The following is an 18,395-nucleotide window of genomic DNA, read 5'->3' as shown; positions in this document are numbered from 1 at the left end:
ATCCCTTACCCCCAACATCAGCACCTGGTTTGGGTTCATCCAAAACAGCTGGTTATCTGTTAGGGTTCAATTGCCATGATTGTCAAAAGTAGGAAAATGTCTGTGCCCACGTTTCTATATCATGCCACTTATCATAGGAGTCAATCAATCAATTAAAGTAACTGCACACATCTGTACAGCACAAATGAGCAAGTATAAAAGGGGGCAGGTGAAAGGTTATTTTCTCAGGAGCAACAGTGGGTTGATGGGTTTCGTAGAACAAGTTGAAAAAAGAGCAAATATGGATCCTCAAAAAGTACAAGAAATTGTTTCCCTGAAGATGAGCAATATCTATCCTCCAAACTCCACCAAGAGTGAGAGATATGTTTTGAAAAGAAGGGCAGAGCGTTACCAACTCATCGGTAAGGCAAACCACACAACAGCACTTTACCCATTGCATTATAACATTTTGAAATGTTTAAATGTTTATGGCAATGTGTCCCTATAGATGGTGAACTCTATTACCAGTGCCACAGGAAGCAAGATGAACAGCAACATCGCCTTGCAAAGGTTGTTCTCACTCCACAGGAGGCCAATGATCTCTTTGTGAAGTTTCATGCCAGTGCCATTGGGGCTCACTGTGGAGTAGACAAAACCTTGCATGCCATTCATCTACGGTATTACTGGCCTGGGATGAAGGCAGACATCACAAAATGGGTGAGTGGATCATTCATCCATATTTCTGTGGAGCCCATGAAAATATAGCATTCATATTTCATGTGTGTTGTCAAATGTTTTACTTTGTTAGATTGCCCAATGTGATGAGTGTCAGAAAAAGAGGACCTCTATCACGGAGAAAACCCAGTACAAACCCATAGAGGTGAATTATGTCATTCATTTTAACATGTTTAAATTCGTTTTGAATGTGTCTTGGAGCAGTGAAACATTTAAAACATGCAGGGCAGGGAGAAAGTGTAAAACCTGTGTTACACTTTTGCTTGCATTGAAGGTGTCGGAGCCCTTTGAGCTTGTTGGGAAACTTAAGTGCTCCAATACTGGAAACCAATACATGCGTGTGATGGTGGACTACTTCACCAAATGGATTGGTGTATCCATTAAAAACCAAAAAGGCAGAGGAAGTCACGGATTGTATTATGGACTTCTTATTCTTAAGTATGGCGCACCCAAACGAATCCTCACTGACCAGGGCAAAGAATTTGTCAACAAAGTAAGTTGATTTCTGAGATATGACATTCTACTTTTCTACACAGCAACATTAGGGGGGAAACAAGATGCTGTCGCAGACACCAATGCATATTCTAGATCAACTTGGACTTGTGTGAAAAGCTTGGTATTGTCAGAAGCTTGTGTGCACCATACCATCCACAAACAAATGGTTTGGTTGAAAAGCTCAATGGCACCATTCAGGGGTAAATCATGCTTTTTTTCCGATATAACCTACATCCTCTCATAAGGGAGTTAGATTAACTAACTAAAGTTCGGGAGGAAGATAGCGCACCAAGATTCCTCCTATACTCCAATCAAGCAAATCGCAAAAGCACGGAAGAATGCGCACCAACTCCAATCAACTTCATACGCATCAGCCTAGCGAAAGCACGGAAGAATGCGACCAAACTCCCGGTATCAATTACGAGGCTTGTATAAAGTGTCTTCCGTTGCTCTGATCCTTGTGCTAGCATTGTTTTTGTCATTCGACTTTTCGTGCACCCCGCTGCTGTTCTGCCTGCCGACTGCCAACTCTGCCACCTGCTTCGTTGCCGCCGCCTCTGCTGCTCCCGCTCCGCTGCGGTCCGGCTCGCCTGTTCTGCCGGCTCCGGCTGTTCGCCTCCCGCCCTCATGGACTTCCTGGACCTCCACCCGTCCGACGAGGAGTTTCCCTCCCGGCTGGAGCGCCGGTCCCGCCCTCGGCGTTCTGGCTGCGTCCCCCAGGCCTCCGGCCGCTCTTCGTGCGGCGCTGCTCCTACCTCCTCGGCTTCCCCGGTCCCTGCGGCTTCTCCTGCTGGTCCCGGGCGTCGGCCCGACCGCCTCCCGCGGGACCTGCGGCCCCGTCTTGCTCCGTCACCCCGACCCCGCCCGACGCCGGGAGCTCGCACCTGCGGAGTTCGCCTACGCCTTCTCCCTGTACCGGGACGTCATCTGCTCCTCCTTTCCCGGGCGCCGTGCGGAGCTGGACGACTACCTCACCTTGGTCCTGCAGCTCGCCCTGCGGTTCGGGGGCTCCGGCTTCTACACCTACCACGTCCGGTTTGCCTCCGAGGCCGCAGGGCGGCTGCAGCAGTTTAATGAGTCCACCTACTGGGGCGTGCTGGACAGCGAAGCCTACTGCCGGGTCTTCGCCGCCCGGTCCGCCCTGCCCTGTTCCCTGTGCAGCGCTCCCTCTCATCCGTCGCTGGAGTGCACGGTTGCGGCCCACCCGGCTCCTGCCCGCGGCCCCCCGCCCGGCCTGCCTTCTCCTCCTCTGCCCCTCCCCACCCCCTCACCCCGCAGCCCCTCATGTCCGGCCCTGCGGGCACCGACCGCCGGGGCCGCCCCATCCTGATGCAAAAGGGGCGCATGATCTGCAATAATTTCAACGCCGGGTCTTACTCCTTGTCGTCCTGCCGGAGCCTCCACGTCTGCTCCTTCTGCGGTGGGGCCCACTCCCGCTCCTCCTGCTCCCTTGACCCCCCCGGCCGGCCGGCCCCCTGACTGTATGCCCATTTGTCCACCCCCATCGTCGTCCCTGCCCTGGCTGCGGTCCTCCGCCACCACCCCGACCCCGCCGCTGTGCGGTTCCTCCTGGACGGCTTGGTCCTAGGCTTCTCCCCCGGCCTGGTGTCCTTGCCCGCTTGCTCTTTTGCCTGCCCAAACCTCTGCTCGGCGCTCGAGGCCCCTGCCGTGGTCTCTGCCCTGTTGGCCAAGGAGGTGTCTCAGGGCTTCATGATTGGCCCGTTCGCCTCTCCCCCGTTCCCTGTCTACCGGGTGAGCCCCATCGGCGTCGCCACCCGGAAGTACTCGGGCAAGCAGAGGCTCGTGATCGACCTCTCTGCTCCCCGTCGCGGACCCGTCCCCAGCATTAACAGCTTGATCCCCAGCCCGAACTACTCCCTGGCTTACACCACCATCGACCACGCCATCTCCCTCATCCGCCTGGCCGGCCGCGGCGCCTGGCTGGCGAAGGCCGACATCACGACCACCTTCAAGGTCCTTCCCATCCACCCAGACTACTGGGCTTTCTTTGGGGTCTGCTGGGAGGATTCCTACTACTTTGCCGTCCGACTGGCATTCGGCTGCAAAAGCAGCCCACTCTTATTCGACTGCCTCTCCGAAGCACTCTGCTGGATCCTCCTCAATGAGTCCAAGGTTCCCTTCTTAGTCCATCTCCTGGACGACTTCCTCACCATCGGCCCCCCTTCATCCCCACCGGCGCAAGGCCTCCACGCTCTCACCACGGTGTTCTCACAACTGGGTGTCCCCCTCTCCCTGGAAAAGACAGAAGGGCCAGCTACAACACTGGAGTTCCTCGGTATCACACTGGACTCCGTGGCTTTCAAAGCTTCACTCCCCACCGACAAACTGGACCGCATCACACTCCTTCTTTCCAATTACCTGATCACCCCCACCTGCACCAAGCGCCAACTCCTCTCCCTTCTCGGCCATCTGAACTACGCCCTCCGCATCATCCCCCAAGGCCGCTCCTTCATTTCCCACCTCCTCCTTCTGGCTTCATCCGTACAGTCGCTCCACCACACCATCACACTGGACGCTTCCTGTCTCATGGAGTTGGAGCTCTGGCATCATCTCCTTTCCCACTGGAACGGCATCACTTTCTTTTATAACGATCTTGTATCCAACCCCAACGACATGCAGCTCTTCACCGACGCCGCCCCCTCTTCTGGTTTCGGCTGCTATTATAACGGCCGCTGGTTCTCCTCCCCATGGCCTTCCGATTTCCCTTCCTGCCCTTCTCCCTCACTGGCCCCCTCATCTGCACTTCACGAGGTCTACCCCATCATCATCGCCGCCCTCCTCTGGGGCCATGAATGGTCATGCCAATCCATCCTCATCCACTCAACAACACTGCCGTCGTCTCCTGGATCAACAAAGGCCGATCAGACTCCATCACCGCCATGCCCTTCATCCGTCGCCTCTCCTGGCTTTCAGTCACACATCAGTTCATAATCAGAGCCGCTCACATCCCCGGTCACCACAACACCATTGCCGACTCTCTATCGTCTCTCCCTGCAGAAATTCAGGCGCTTGGCCCCAGAGGCGGACCCCCTTCCCACTCCGGTCCCTCCGTATTCCTATACGATCTTCCCGTAACGGCACCCCTCCACGACCTCCACCTCCATACCCAGGACGTCATCCTCCAAGGTCTGTCCCCCGGTACACTCTCCACCTACTGGACAGCCTGGAAAAGCTTCAGGTCCTTCCACACCATTCACCACCTCACATTCCCCTCATTCAACCTCCTTTCCATCACCAGCTTCATCTCATACGCTCACGCGCACCTCTCTATCCGCACTTCCACCATCCACACATACCTCAGCGGCATCAACTTCTTCTGCAAGTTGCTCTCCGGTTCCCCCTGCACAGCCATCTCCAACAGCCAGACCTCCCTTCTCATGCAGGGTCTGAAGCGCCTGGAACCCCGCTCTCCCTCTGCACAACTCCCCCTCACTGCCGACCTACTAGCCGCCTGCATCACCACACTGCGTTCTGGCTACTCCTCCCCTTCCACTGACTCCACCCTGGAGGCTATGTTCCTCCTGGCTTTCTGAGGTGCTCCGAATTCACGTCCACCTCCTCCACTTTCGACCCTTCTGCTCACCCATGCGTCTCTGACATCACCCTACACTCCCCCGACACACTCATTTTCTATCTGAAACGCAGCAAGACCAATCAGAGCGGGCCCGCAGTTCCCATCTTCCTATTCCGCCTCAATTGTCCTCTCAGCCCCTTCGAGTCTCTACAGAAACTCATTCACTCCAAATCCGGCAGCCACGCCCTCCCATCCAGCCCACTATTCATCACGGAAGACTTGTTGCCTCCCGGTTCTGGTTCCACCATCATCTCCGCCTCATCCTCACCAAATCAGGCATAGACCCCACACACTTTTCCACACATTCCTTCAGAATCGGCGCCGCCTCCTCTGCTTCCAGCCAGGGCGTCGCTGACCACACTATCCAGCTTCTGGGTCGCTGGTCCTCTCAGGCATACCGCCTATACGTCAGGACCAACCTCCCCGATCTCCACCACACTCAAGCTCTCATCAGCCTCGCAGCAGCCCGTAGGTGAGTGTTCCTTTGGGGATCCGGTTGAGCCGCTGCTCGGCCGTGACCCATAAGGACTCTCCGCCACACCCCGAGTCCATACCCGGTAACTATTCATGAACCATCCACATCACCTCCCCGGTAACTATACATGACCCATCCACATCACTTCCACCATCTCTGCATCCCCTAATCACACTCTCATCCTCCCAGGAACCCAGACCCAGCTCTGCTACCGGCCTCCACCAACCGCCTCAGGCTCGGCTCTGCTACCAGCCTACACCAACCACTCAAGGCTTGGCTCTGCTACCAGCCTCAGGCTCGGCTCTGCTACCAGCCTGCGACACCCTGCATTAGGCTTGGCTCTGCTACCAGCCTCAGGCTCGGCTCTGCTACCAGCCTGTACCACAATGCATTAGGCTTGGCTTTGCTACCAGCCCAGCTTCAATAAAAGCTATCTATTCAATCGATGGTGTGATTACTGAACTCGTGAATTGTATTATTGTAAGGAATTACTGTATGTTTTCCAATTTCAGGGCTTTGAAAAAAATGATGCAGGACCACCCAAGCGACTGGGACAAGTACCTCAAACCTACAGTGTTTGGACTACGGACAAACAAGCAAATGACCACTAAGTATTCACCGTATTTTTTGATGTAAGGAAAAGAGGCCCGTTATCCATTGCAAATTCCAGACAAGTGGCAGGTATGATGGCATTTCCCTGCAGTAGCAGCTGATTTGGCAACCATATCTATGTATCTGCTATAATGTGTGCTTGTTTTAATTTTTCTACACCCATGTTACAGATAAGTGATGAGGACTTAAATGCACTAGTGGAGAATGAGGATCTTTGCAGCCGGATATCTAACCTGGAAGATGTGTACCCTAGGGTGGAGGAGAACATCAAAGAGGGGACAAGAGAAGGTGCGGAAGAGGAAGCTTTCGAAGGGGGAAGATGACAGCTTTATGGTGGGGGATAAAGTGCTGAGAAAGGCCATTCGTCAGGAACAGAGAAAGGGGGGGAAATTAGAGTCAGACTTACTGGGTCCATTTGAAATATAAAAAATCGACGCCAAAAGTGCTGATCTCTAAAACCATAAAGGAAAGATCATGGAAAAGATCAACATTGACCACCTAAAAAAATCTGTGGAACCACAGACAAATGAATTGCCACTGCTTCAACTCCTCCTCCAGAACCACAGCTTAGCCCTTTCAGCTGCGTTACAGTTCCCCAATCCCCCACTTTCACACCTAGTCCACGAACAGACCCCTTGTCCTCTGATCTCAGCAAGATGGCCGACTCAACTGAGAACAGACCCTCAATGTCAGTCACTCCAAAGGAATGTAAGTATAGATACAATTTATTTCTATTGACAACATACTGAATACATGCAGGAGTGTCATGTCCCACAGTAGGACTTGGGATTTTTCGGAAATTGATGCTGCATTCAATTACCATTGAGGCTTTTGTAAACAACCTTGTCTTGTAATTTTCAGTAATTGCTGAAATCTGGTCCGGTCAACGGCAAGGTGTGCTGTGGAGCAAAGTTGGGCCGTACAAAATATTTGCCGCTGACCTGCAGAATCTGGCCCCCGGAAAGGAGGTAGAGAGAGTGAGGTAAATGCATGCTGCTTAAAGGCTTTTCATTTACATGCTTGGATATATTTGATGGAAAATGTAACTCAATTTCCACTGAAGGTTTTGAATGCATTCATTCATGCCGTAATTGGGAAGCAAGATCCAACTGAAAGCAAGGCTTTTCTAGTTGACTCCTTCCAAATGATAGCGATGTGGCAAGGATCATACAGGGGATTAACCAAGATGAGTATTTCAAAATCTGTTCATGTATCATTACAATACACACAAGTATTCATTGATTATGAGTGTTCATTTTCATCTTCACCCTATGACATATGATGTACTGATAGGACCAGTCTGTGACAAACATCAATGGACTCTTGTGGTTAGAATGTACATGCACTACCAAGGAGCAAAGTATAGAACCATGGGTGGTTCAAATGGGTGTGCTTGATGTTAAAGTTTATAATCATCCTCTTAACATGACTTCACGTCTTGTAAAGGTCATCTATCCAAAGCAGAAAAGGGTTATTTACATGGACCCCCTAGGTGAAACCCCTGATCACATCAACAAATGCAGGAATATGACGAGGCAAGTCATAAACCAGTGGTAATATCATAAAAAGTTGTAGGTTACAAGTAGCAACAATTTTGCTGTTTTATAGAGCTTTCATGAGACGCCAAAACGTCCATATCTCACGATGTGCTTGTGATACAATAAGCCATCCGTGTCAGCAAGACTCAACATCCTGTGGAGAATTTGTCTGCAAGGTATGAGTACATCTGACCCTTTGTTGAATACAGCTATTGAACATTATTGATTGTACTTGTGTAGTTTGCAGAGCTCATTTTGTCTGGTGGGGACCTGGATTTCCCGACTGATGAGGATACCATCATTCGGTTGAGGATGGGAATAGCTTGCAGACTGATCACTGAATCAGGTTTGAATTTATTGTCTAAAAAAGAACATATGCATTAAGTCTTGACTTGTGTTATATCTAGAGGACTTGTCAGAACATTGCTGAGCATGTGGGACTGCAAGCCAAAGTTCAGAAATAACTACCTCCCGGATATGAGTCTCTGCAGGTTGGGATGTCTGGGTGTAATACGTGTTTTTGCTCTAGTGCGATCGGATCCCACATTTGCAAGCCTGCAAATGTTTTATTGTCTACATTTATTTTGGGGTGAATGGATGTAATGTAGTGCGCACGTAGCCTATACTTTCATATTCGCCGCAGCAAATATGAGAATCGACTTGAAAATCGCCAGTAATATGTTTGTGAATTTGTGACGAATCTGCTGATAAAGGAAGACTGATAGGTGAACGCACAGCTGGGAAGCCAGTTGGGCGATAACACCGGTCTCTGACCTTCGTGTTCTTGTCCTGGCCGGCCTAGAGCGTCAGTCTCCCCACCAAGGGTGCCCTCGGGACATCAACACAGGCACCCCAATGGGACAGCAGGTCCAGGCCGATAACGCACGTGTCCTGGATGTTAGCGAGCCAGAACTCGTGTTCCACCTCCTGGTTCCCAGCCTGGATCCGCAGCTGCTTCTTCCCCTTAGTAGCGGCCTTCTCCCCTGTCACCACCCTTAAAAAAAAGAAGTATATTAAAGTATACTACAATATGGATAGTACACTTAGTTCACTTTTGATATACTTGCTTAGAAACAGAAAATGGTCTACAGTTCTTCTGGAGTAGGATGTACCTTTTCTATTATCATGCAGCAAAAACAGTCAAAATACTTTTAAAGTACATTACAGATTACATTTTTTAGATCCATCTTGTACATTCTAATTAGCTTTCATGTCTAGGAAAATCTATTATGCATTGCACATTGAATCTTTTTTGGTACTGAAGCTGTAACCTTAATTACTGCCAAAACATTTTGAAAGCCCTATACTCTTATACTAATTATTATAATTATTACATTTATAAAGTTTACTTCTTTAAGTACTTACATCTTACTAGAGCTTGGCAGGGTTGGCCATCAAGCCAACAGTCCAAATACAGTCCCCTAGTGTGGCCTACACGACCAATCAACAGTTCTTGGCTCAAGGGAGGGGTCAACGATTGGAGTGGCGGGCCCGTCACTGCGCCACCCCCTCGTCATTTCCCGTCTGCTGTGGTGTTGCGGCGATTGGTGCTGGGCAGTCACGGGCAATGTGACCAGGTTCGTCACAACGATAGCACCGAAGAGTGGATCGAGGTCGACGGTTCCCAGCTGAGGCTGGCCGCCGCTGAAACTGCACCTGACAGGCCGGCTCGTCCTCCTCACCCTGTTCATCACAGTCGACGGCCCGGACGTGTGGAAGGGACACAGGGGCCAGCCGTGGGGCAGCCTAAGTGCAGAGCACCGCCTCTGCCCGTACAGCTTCTTGAAGAGCCCCCTCAAGTGTTCTGGGCATGGTGAGACGCACATGCTGGCGTAGCTGCTCTGGCATAAGCCCCTTGAATGCATGGAGACCCAGCTCCCCCCTCGTGCGGCAGCGTCAAATGTTGGATAGCCATGGCCGGCGTACCGCTGGATGTCCGCGGCGAAAGCGCCCAGACTCCCTCCCTCCCGGCGGCGACAGCTGGCTAGCCTGTCCCTACTCTGGTCGGGAAGGATTGCCGCTCGAACAGTCTCTCCAGGGCCCCGGTCAAGATCTCAAGGTTCTGCTGTACAGCAGGGGTCAGGTCCAGGAGCACCTGCAGCGCATTCCCCTCCAGCACCAAATGAGTGGCAGTTTCCTTGTTGTCCCAACCACCGTGCCAAACTGCCAGCTGGAACTGGGCGAAATATGGCTCCAGGAGTGTCTCACCGTTGTACTTGGGCACCTTCGCTGGTGTTCTGGGCATGGCAGTGGGACAAGGCAGGTTGGCCCCAACATTCACCTGTGGAGACACCCCAGGCAGTTCAGGTTGGATATTCACAGCGATTTCTTTATCCATCCCATGTGGTTGCACCATCCCTCTTCTGACACCACTATAATGATGGCACTATCTGCTTATATAGGAGTGGATCCTTTAAGATGTAACCCAGAGAAGAAGACCCAATGATCTGTGTCCCATACACCACTTGACTACAGACCTTTTAATGTACGATCAACTACATGTGAATGCCAACAACAAGTGATTCAATCACATACAGTTCACAGTTAGGGTAACAACAACAACAACACAACTTATAGTCACTAACATCATCCACTGACAAACCTAATAAACAAAACCACAACACTCAACTCAAACATGCACACAACATTAGTTAAACATGAAATAAGTATGAAAATACACCACCCACAATCCTTTGCGCCAACAGCACGTCAACAAACGACCCACCCTTGGGTCGCTACAATATTTACTTTCGTCCACTGGCTGCGTAGATTCCACTGTAGAATGTCGTTTCATCTGGATGACTTTCTTGAAGTGCCCACTTTGGAGTTATTTCACAAGTGTTCTAAGGATCATTTGTTGGCATACACACAAACACACACAAATGCTCACCAACTGAATGTCAAATATTTGCATGTGAAACCAATATTCTAAATTTAGCAGACGCTTTTATCCAAAGCGACTACCAAGAGAGAGCTTTACAAAAGTGCATAGGTCACTGATCATAATAACGAGAAATAAGTCTAAAGGTCTCAAGAACTTACAGCAATTCGTTCATACAGACACAACCACCACCTTCCCTCCAAAGCTACTAAACCTTGAAGTCGTTTATTGGCACTTAGCACTTATGAGGACGTGCTCTGCAAGAATGCTCTGGGCCACATAAAAACACATGCCATTCAAACCCCACTTTATGGGCGACAACGGCAAGCTGCATAGGCATTTGAGCCAAAGGTTTTAGTCCAGCTCACTTTGACAGTATCTTAGTAGCACAAATACAATAACCTTAGAGGTCAAATTCTCATGGGGAGTCAGGTGGCTGAGCGGTTAGGGAATCAGGCTAGTAATCTGAAGGTTGCCAGTTCGGTTCCCGGCCGTGCCAAAATGAAGTTGTGTCCTTGGGCAAGGCACTTCACCCTGCTTGCCTCGGGGTAATGTCCCTGTGCTTACTGTGTCGCTCTGGATAAGAGCGTCTGCTAAATGTAAATGTAAAAATGCAGGCACTAAAGGCCTTCATTTGATTATAGAGAGGAAATGTAATCATCACAGTTATAAATATTGCTATTACTTGACGAATGTGGATTGGGGTTACAGAAAAGTATTGCCTTGTCCTTTTCTGAAGTGGGTGTGGCACAAATTTGTTTTCAAATGTGCATTCATTACAAATTACCAAAGAGGTGAGTGTACGTCTCTTGAGACAACGTTGACTTTGAAACTAAATCAGAGGAGAAAAATGACAGAAACAGTTGTTACCTTCAAACAGATCAACTGTCCAACCGGGGGAAGACCTTTAAAGGCAGTGTCCACAGCATATGGGCCCACCAAGACTTGGCATTGAACGCCAGCTACACACTGTGTTTGTGCATGTGTGTGACACAATCACTTTTCCATTCAATGGCCGACAGGCTCATATTCTCACTAAGCCTTTTCCTCTAGAGGCCTGAGTGAATGACCTCCTCTTTGTCCCTGGCTGGTGAGCAGGGAGACAAAGCATGTCTCAGCCACACAGCAACAGAGCCACTCCGGAAACGGTCCTCATTTGTTTCCAGCTCCCTGCAAAAGGAACCTGCCACAACCGCTACTGTCTCATCTAAGAACATCACAGCCTCTTGTACGAAAGTGCATTTGCTTCACAAACTGCAGTCCGTTGATGAATGGATTCATGAGCGGTTGCACACTTGCCCCAGTGAGATGGAGTATTAAGATAAAATAACCTCACTATCTACCGCCTCTCACACAATTTGTTGAATCTCCCTCGTTAGTGGCAGTGATCTTTAACCACCCTGATGTAGACAACACATCCTTGTCCTCCCCAGACTGATGATCCTTGAAAAAACCCTGTCATTGTACTGACCTGGCTACCAGTATCCAGTAAGTATGACACTGTCACCCCTCTGATTTTGAAATCAACCGCTGGACATTTGTCAACTGCCCGTTCTAAGAGTCTACCTCTACTACGTGAACCAACTGCTTGCCCTCGCATTACCTGGCTCGTAGCAAACCAAGGGTTCTTGTTGTCTGGAACTGACTGTGACACGGGTGTTGCTTACAGTTTTTTCCAATTGCTTAAGGACAATTTTGAAAACAGGGCTCACTTTGTCAAAACACAACACACGATTCACACAACTAGACACACAAGTAGCAGAACACCTCCAATCTTTTGCTAAATGAAACACTTCATTCAAAACTATACAATCATGTATAAAAAAACATTTCTGTCACCGTATGCCACACACATGGTTCATAAAATTGAACTCTGTTTGAATCAGTTACACACTGTAGTGAACATTTTTAAACACTTTTACACTAACTATTCTTTTCTAATGATATAACCTGCTTGATTTTGTCAGAGATATTGTTCCAGTAGAGTACGTACAAGTACGTGAATATGTTGACCAAACACAACACACAAGACTAGTACTGCACACTGCTGAAAATATTTACTGTATTTCTCCACATTGTTTACATAAAGGTTGCATATTTCAAATTGAAAACTGTATAGTACGCTTCATACTGTAAACACAACAAATACATTTGTGGAGACAAATGAAAGTATTTAGCAATGAAATACAGTACATTGTTTCAATCATGGACTGCCGTGAATGTGTACAAAGTACTGATGTAATGCCTATTGTAGGCTACATGTTACTGTACAGTAGACAGTAGAGAATAGTAGTTTTCATCTGTGCTCTTATTGAAATGTCCAAATTACTGTTGCAAGAGTATATCTGCTGAGGTTTGGCTAAACTCTCTGTCCAGCCTCTCTCAATGTTTCCCCATGGTTCACAACATGGTCAACCAATGTTCGAATGTCATTAGACAGTGTAAATTTGCCCTATTCTTCCACGGCATCCAGGTCTACCTCTCCCTACCACTCTTTCTCCACGGGCTCCCCCTCTCATCCTACCTCTTCCTCTTCCTGCAAGATTGCCTTCCATTTTTGATGAGGACAAGTACACTGACCTGTTGCCTTTTTATAGTGCTTACACCTGATTGGTATGTTTACAGTTTAGCACTTTAGTGCTTGTACACCTGACACCCGTGTTTGATCCATTCGTTCACATACTGTATGTGGCATTTTACAAGGCAGTGTCTAAAAAAGGTAATGAAGTGACATAATCTTAAATTTCTGTGTCCAATGTAGAAAAGTGTGTTTAGTGTTTTGCAAAACACTGTGTGTAGTATTTTGCAAATAGTGTGAGGATGAGAATGTGCTTATAGTTGTGCAGGTCTGGGGTTCTGTTTTGCTCCTTGAGTTTCAGATTTCACTAACTGTGTGTTATTTGACATTTTTGTGTCTAAGCAATCGGAAAAAAACTGTAATTTCCCCCCCTTTTACATTTACATTTAGTCATTCAGCAGACGCTCTTATCCAGAGCGACTTACATTAAGTACAGGGACATACCCCCGAGGCAAGTAGGGTGAAGTGCCTTGCCCAAGGACGCAACATCATTTGGCACAGCCAGGAATCGAACCGGCAACTTTAGATTACTAGCCCGATTCCCTAACCCCTCAGCCACCTGACTCCTCTTCTTTTACGAGTACACTTCCTGGCGATGTGGCTGTCTCCCTGGAACTTAAAACACATAGGCTGCCCATCCTCTGTGTACCGGGGCTGAGTTCTGGGTCTATGTTTGATTTATTTCTTATACTGCCTGGCAACCACTCTAAGGATTTCATCTAGAGTAGCAGGCTGGTTCGCTGTATAGCAGCTACAGCAGAACACGGTGGCTCACTTCTCACCTCAGACTGCACTCGTCTACTCTTCACTATGCGAACACCTGAGGATTTATCATCCTCCATTGACCGTAGAATAGCTTCATTACGAACCTCCAGCATGCTAGAATCAGGCCTATCTCTGGTGAAGCTCTCATCTAAGAGCAGCATCTCTAAACTGATCCCTAAGGATTGCTTTTTGATTAGGGAGGACTGTTTCACAACAGAACTTAAATTGCACCAATATAACAAGCATATTGTGTCCAGGTAAGAGCACAAAGAGTATGCTGAATGGGTGTTACGATTATGGGGGAGGGTCCTTGGAAAATGTTCACCCCTGTAAGGTGTCCCCGGCCCCAAAAAGTTTGAGAACCCCTGGCCTATAGAATCTCTGCCCTGAGATCCCACGGAGAACCAACAAAGCGGCTGTGTTGCTTATGTTTACGGGCTATCCTCTGGTCGGCAAATACCTTACAGCGGCTCAAACCAACCGTACAACAGTACATTTACGAATATTCTGTTAAGAGCTTTTACAACATTTTGTCAGGCAACGCCTTGCCTTATTAAGTTTCAACTGACCTTTTGTTGCAGCTGACAGTAATAGATTATGTTCAGACATTGAGCAGACTAGTTCCAAATTACTTATTTATTTATTGGGTCAGTGGAGTACAATTTTCGCCCCACCAGATTTAGAGACCCGTGGTGCCACCTTTAACCACCCTGAGAGGAGCAGTGCGGGAGAGGAGTGAAAATCTGTTGAACGCTTTCTGGCCTTTACCAAGACAGACTTCTCACAGGCTGCTTCAGCAGCAGCAAGATCTGGTCCTGAGGAAAACAACATTGGGAACATTGATTATTAGTATACACACACACACAAACACACACACACGTTTTCTTCTAACTTAATAAAAAGATGCCAAATTGTACCATTATCCATCTCACTGGGCAGACTGGTTCTTCATCCTTCATCGGAGGAGAGGGGAGGAGAGGGGAGGGGAGGGGAGGAAGAGAGGAGGGGAGGGGAGGAGGGGAGGAGAGGGGAGAGGAGGAGATGGGGGAGGATAGGAGAGGAGAGGAGAGGAGAGAGTAGAGGAGGGGAGTAGAGGAGGGGAGGGGAGGGAGGAGGGGGGATGGGAAGGGAGGGGAGGAGAGGGGGAGAGGAGAGGAGAGAGGAGGGTAGGGGGGAGGAGAGAAGAGGAGAGGAGAGGGGAGGGGAGGGGAGGGGAGGGGAGGGGAGGGGAGGGGAGGGGAGGGGAGGGGAGGGGAGGGGAGGGGAGGGGAGGGGAGGGGAGGGGAGAGGAGAGGAGAGAAAAGAGGGGAGGAGAGGAGAAGGGAGGGGGGAGGAGGAGAGGAGGGGAGGATAGGAGAGGAGAAGGGAGGGTAGTAGAGGAGAGTAGAGGAGGGGAGGGGTGGGAAGTGGAGAGAAGAGGGGGGGAGGAGGAGGAGAGGGGAGGGGGGAGGAGAGGGAAGTAGAAGAGGGGGGAGAGGGGAGTGGAGGGGAGGGGAGGGGGGAGGGGAGAGAGGAGAGGAGGAGAGGAGGAGAGGGGAGAGTAGAGGAGAACCCCCCCTGGTCGTGTGTGTGTGTGTGTGTGTGTGTGTGTGTGTGTGTGTGTGTGTGTGAATGTCTATGCAAAGCCTGTGTAACAACCCTGGTCCCATCTTAGACCCTGTCCAGTCTGTACTTACAGATGAAGTCCTGGTGTGAAGATGTCTGTGCGTCAGGTTGGGCTGCCTTGGGCTTCGACTTGGATTTCTACATTTTACAGAAGTAAAACCAGTTAGCAAAAAAAGGGGTCTCTGCACATCATAAGTACTAAACATGCTGTAACTCATTTAAAGACGTCTTAAAAACAATACAACCGACAAATAACCAAACAAAGTGAATGTAGGAAGACTACAAACATCAACAAAGCCACTGACTTATATTTAAAGTCAAACATGAAACATCATTCTGGATGTTAATGACCTACATTCTGTTTTTACCTTGAAACTGAAACGCAGCTTTTTGAAAAATGACATCTTCTTCTTCTTCTTCTTGTCCACCTGAAGGAGAGCACTCACTTCCTGGTCCTGTCCCACTGTGGAGGACTCAGACTCCTGGACTCCCAGACCTGTGGTGGAGGACTGGGAGCTCCCAGACAGGTTTTCAATCACCTGGTTCACCATGACCGTGGAGAGGAGACTCACGGCCTGCTGGAAGATCTCAGAGGAATCCTGGGAGGAGGAGCAGCTGGAGGGTGTGAGGCTGCAGACGGGCTCCTGCAGGAAGGGGAGGAGCAGGCGTCTCACTGACCGCTCAGCGAAGCCGTACACCAAGTCAGAGGGGACGGCCGTCTCCGGCTGAGGGTTGCCGCGGTTACCGTGGTGCTTAATCAGCACCGTGTCTGAGAAGCTCCTCCTCTCCCCAGCCTGGGTTTGCAGCTGCAGCAGCTTGTTGTGTGCGGTCAGGAGGGAGTTCAGCTGGTCCAGCAGGTTTCTGGACAAGTCCCGGAGCCTGGCTGGGTCGAGTCTGGGATTTGAGGGCGCTAGCAGACGATGGTCCGACTTCACGCTGCCCAGGAGCGAGTCTACGACCCGACTTATGGTCTCACTGCTTCCGTCGACGGACTCCTCAGGAAGGTCGTCCGTGTTGATAGTCGTGAGTCTGACGATCGGACAGCTGTCGAAAACAACCTGGTCGTCAATCGGGGTCCCGGGCAGCGTGACCTGTTCGAACTCAAAAGCCTTCGACCTTTGGGTTTTGACAGGGGTCGACCTCTGACCCTCAATGCACTCCAGAATCTGACTCTTCTTCTTGGCCTGAGTTAGGCTGCTGGATCCTCTCCTCGCGGCCACAGAGACAGAAGAGTCCGTCCGTTCTGGGGTCACCTCCCTCTCCGACGTGGCCTCGTCTGGAAACGACTGGACGTAGAAACGACTGATCTTTCTTTGTAATTCATCGATCAGCCTGAAGGCGAACAGCAGAGCCTGGGGCTTTGCGCCGGGCCCTCCTGCTGTTTCAGAAAGGGCCTGGATGTCATTCAGAAAGGCCTCGACAATCGCCGTAGCCTCCCGTTTCACATCCTGGTGGGTAAAGCCGACGGCGCCGTCCTCGGAGGGCGCGGTGGGTTCGCGGATCTCGATCGGACGAGTCCGCTCGGGAGACGTCGTTGAGTCGGGCGGGTCTTTGGTCTTTGATCCGCGGGAACGCTGGGAGACGACGGGCTCCGTCTGGTCAGAGTCAGACGTGAGCTGGCTTTCAAAGGGAGAGGACTCCCTCAGCTGGTTGAGGATGCCGTCCACAAAGAGCTCGCCCAGCTCCGGCGAGGATGAGCCCGTCCGGGCAACAGAGGATAAGAACTGGACCTTGTGAGCCGCTCGCTTCAGTACGTGAAGTGTCGTCTCTGGTGGTCCGTTCTCTCTGCAGCTCTCCAGAGAGTCAGCGACGACGGAGGCTTCCTCGCTTCCCTCGGAAATCTCTCCTTTCATTTCTCCTTCAGTCTCTTCTTCACTGGAAATGAAGACAACATATTTTCTTGGCATTACACGTTTCTTGGCATTACACGTTTCTTGGCGTTTCTTGGCATTACATTCTTGGAAGTCGTCTTGTCGTTCAATGTTCGTTCTACCACACACACTCTTCTTCAGAGAACACATTCTTTCTTTCACTTGTCTTACTTCCCCTCCTTACTTATAAGCAAACACTATATGAGTTAATGATCCATCCTGACTGTATACAGTCTTCCCCTAGCCTTCGTCCCCCTTTCCCTTCATCCTGCTCACATCTTCACAAGTCTCTCTGACCCTCTCCTCGTGTCCTCATCCATGGCTCTGATGTTCTCTGTGTCCTCCTGGACACGTTCACAGAGGACCTGATAATCTGGAGAGATTTGTCGCAGTAGCCCGCGTAGTCCACATCGGATGGCCTTCTTACCCAGTGATTTGTGACAGTCCGGCATAGCAGAACACTTCTATAAGACCCGGGAACACATTGTAGATCTGAGATATCTAGACTCTGCAGTTGTGTTGTCAACAAGAGGTGGGGTGGCTACCTCTATGATTTATGACAGAAATCAATGTTTTACGTGGTGAGTAAGGGGTTTGAAAATTTTTGAGAAAAAAAAAATCCAAAGGAGCCCCCAAGACTCAAACAAACCACAACTTTGGAGAAAGGCACTCACAAGTACTATGCACGAGCACTCAGACCGTTTGACAATGCTTCCTACTGAGAGACTCTGTTCCAATCTCCCCCGGCTGAAAGCCCTCTGGTGGTCTTGCTTGTTCAACATCCTGAGAGACAGAGAGAGAGAGAGAGAGAGAGAGAGAGAGAGAGAGAGAGAGAGAGAGAGAGAGAGAGAGAGAGAGAGAGAGAGAGAGAGAGAGAGAGAGAGAGAGAGAGAGAGAGAGAGAGAGTTAATGTCACTGGATGTAAACATTGTGTAAACACAGTCTGCTTTCCTAGCATACTCACAGAAGAACAGGCTTCCCAGTCAGATGAGGGTGTGTGAGTGTTTGACTGAAGACAGTTTCGATCTCCTTAAACCGACTCTTATTGGCAGAGTCCACCACAAACACCAGGCCATGGCACCGGTGGTAGTAGTCTGCCCACAGGGTCCTGAGACCAGGATCCCCAGGCAGGTCCAGCAGGGTCATCTGGTAGCCTGCCAGAGTGAGCTCTGCCTCAGACACACCTGCCAGAGTGAGCTCTGCCTCAGACACACCTGCCAGAGTCAGCTCTGCCTCAGACACACCTGCCAGAGTGAGCTCTGCCTC

The 18,395-nt window shown here is 49.9% G+C and overlaps 1 protein-coding gene across 1 annotated transcript; it reads left to right on the top strand.

The window, feature by feature from the left end:
• The first annotated feature begins 2,538 nt into the window (after positions 1-2,538).
• LOC136950954 (uncharacterized) lies at positions 2,539-4,305 on the top strand. Its single transcript, XM_067245491.1, is given in 4 exon segments — positions 2,539-2,629; positions 2,798-4,051; positions 4,054-4,210; positions 4,212-4,305. Coding segments are annotated over 4 exon segments (1,596 nt in total).
• The last annotated feature ends 14,090 nt before the right edge of the window (positions 4,306-18,395 follow it).

Source organism: Osmerus mordax, chromosome 1, assembly GCF_038355195.1.
Source record: "Osmerus mordax isolate fOsmMor3 chromosome 1, fOsmMor3.pri, whole genome shotgun sequence".
NCBI classification, from domain to species: domain Eukaryota; kingdom Metazoa; phylum Chordata; class Actinopteri; order Osmeriformes; family Osmeridae; genus Osmerus; species Osmerus mordax.
The sequence above is the reverse complement of the archived record's forward strand: the minus strand, read 5'-3'. Positions and strand labels throughout refer to the sequence as shown.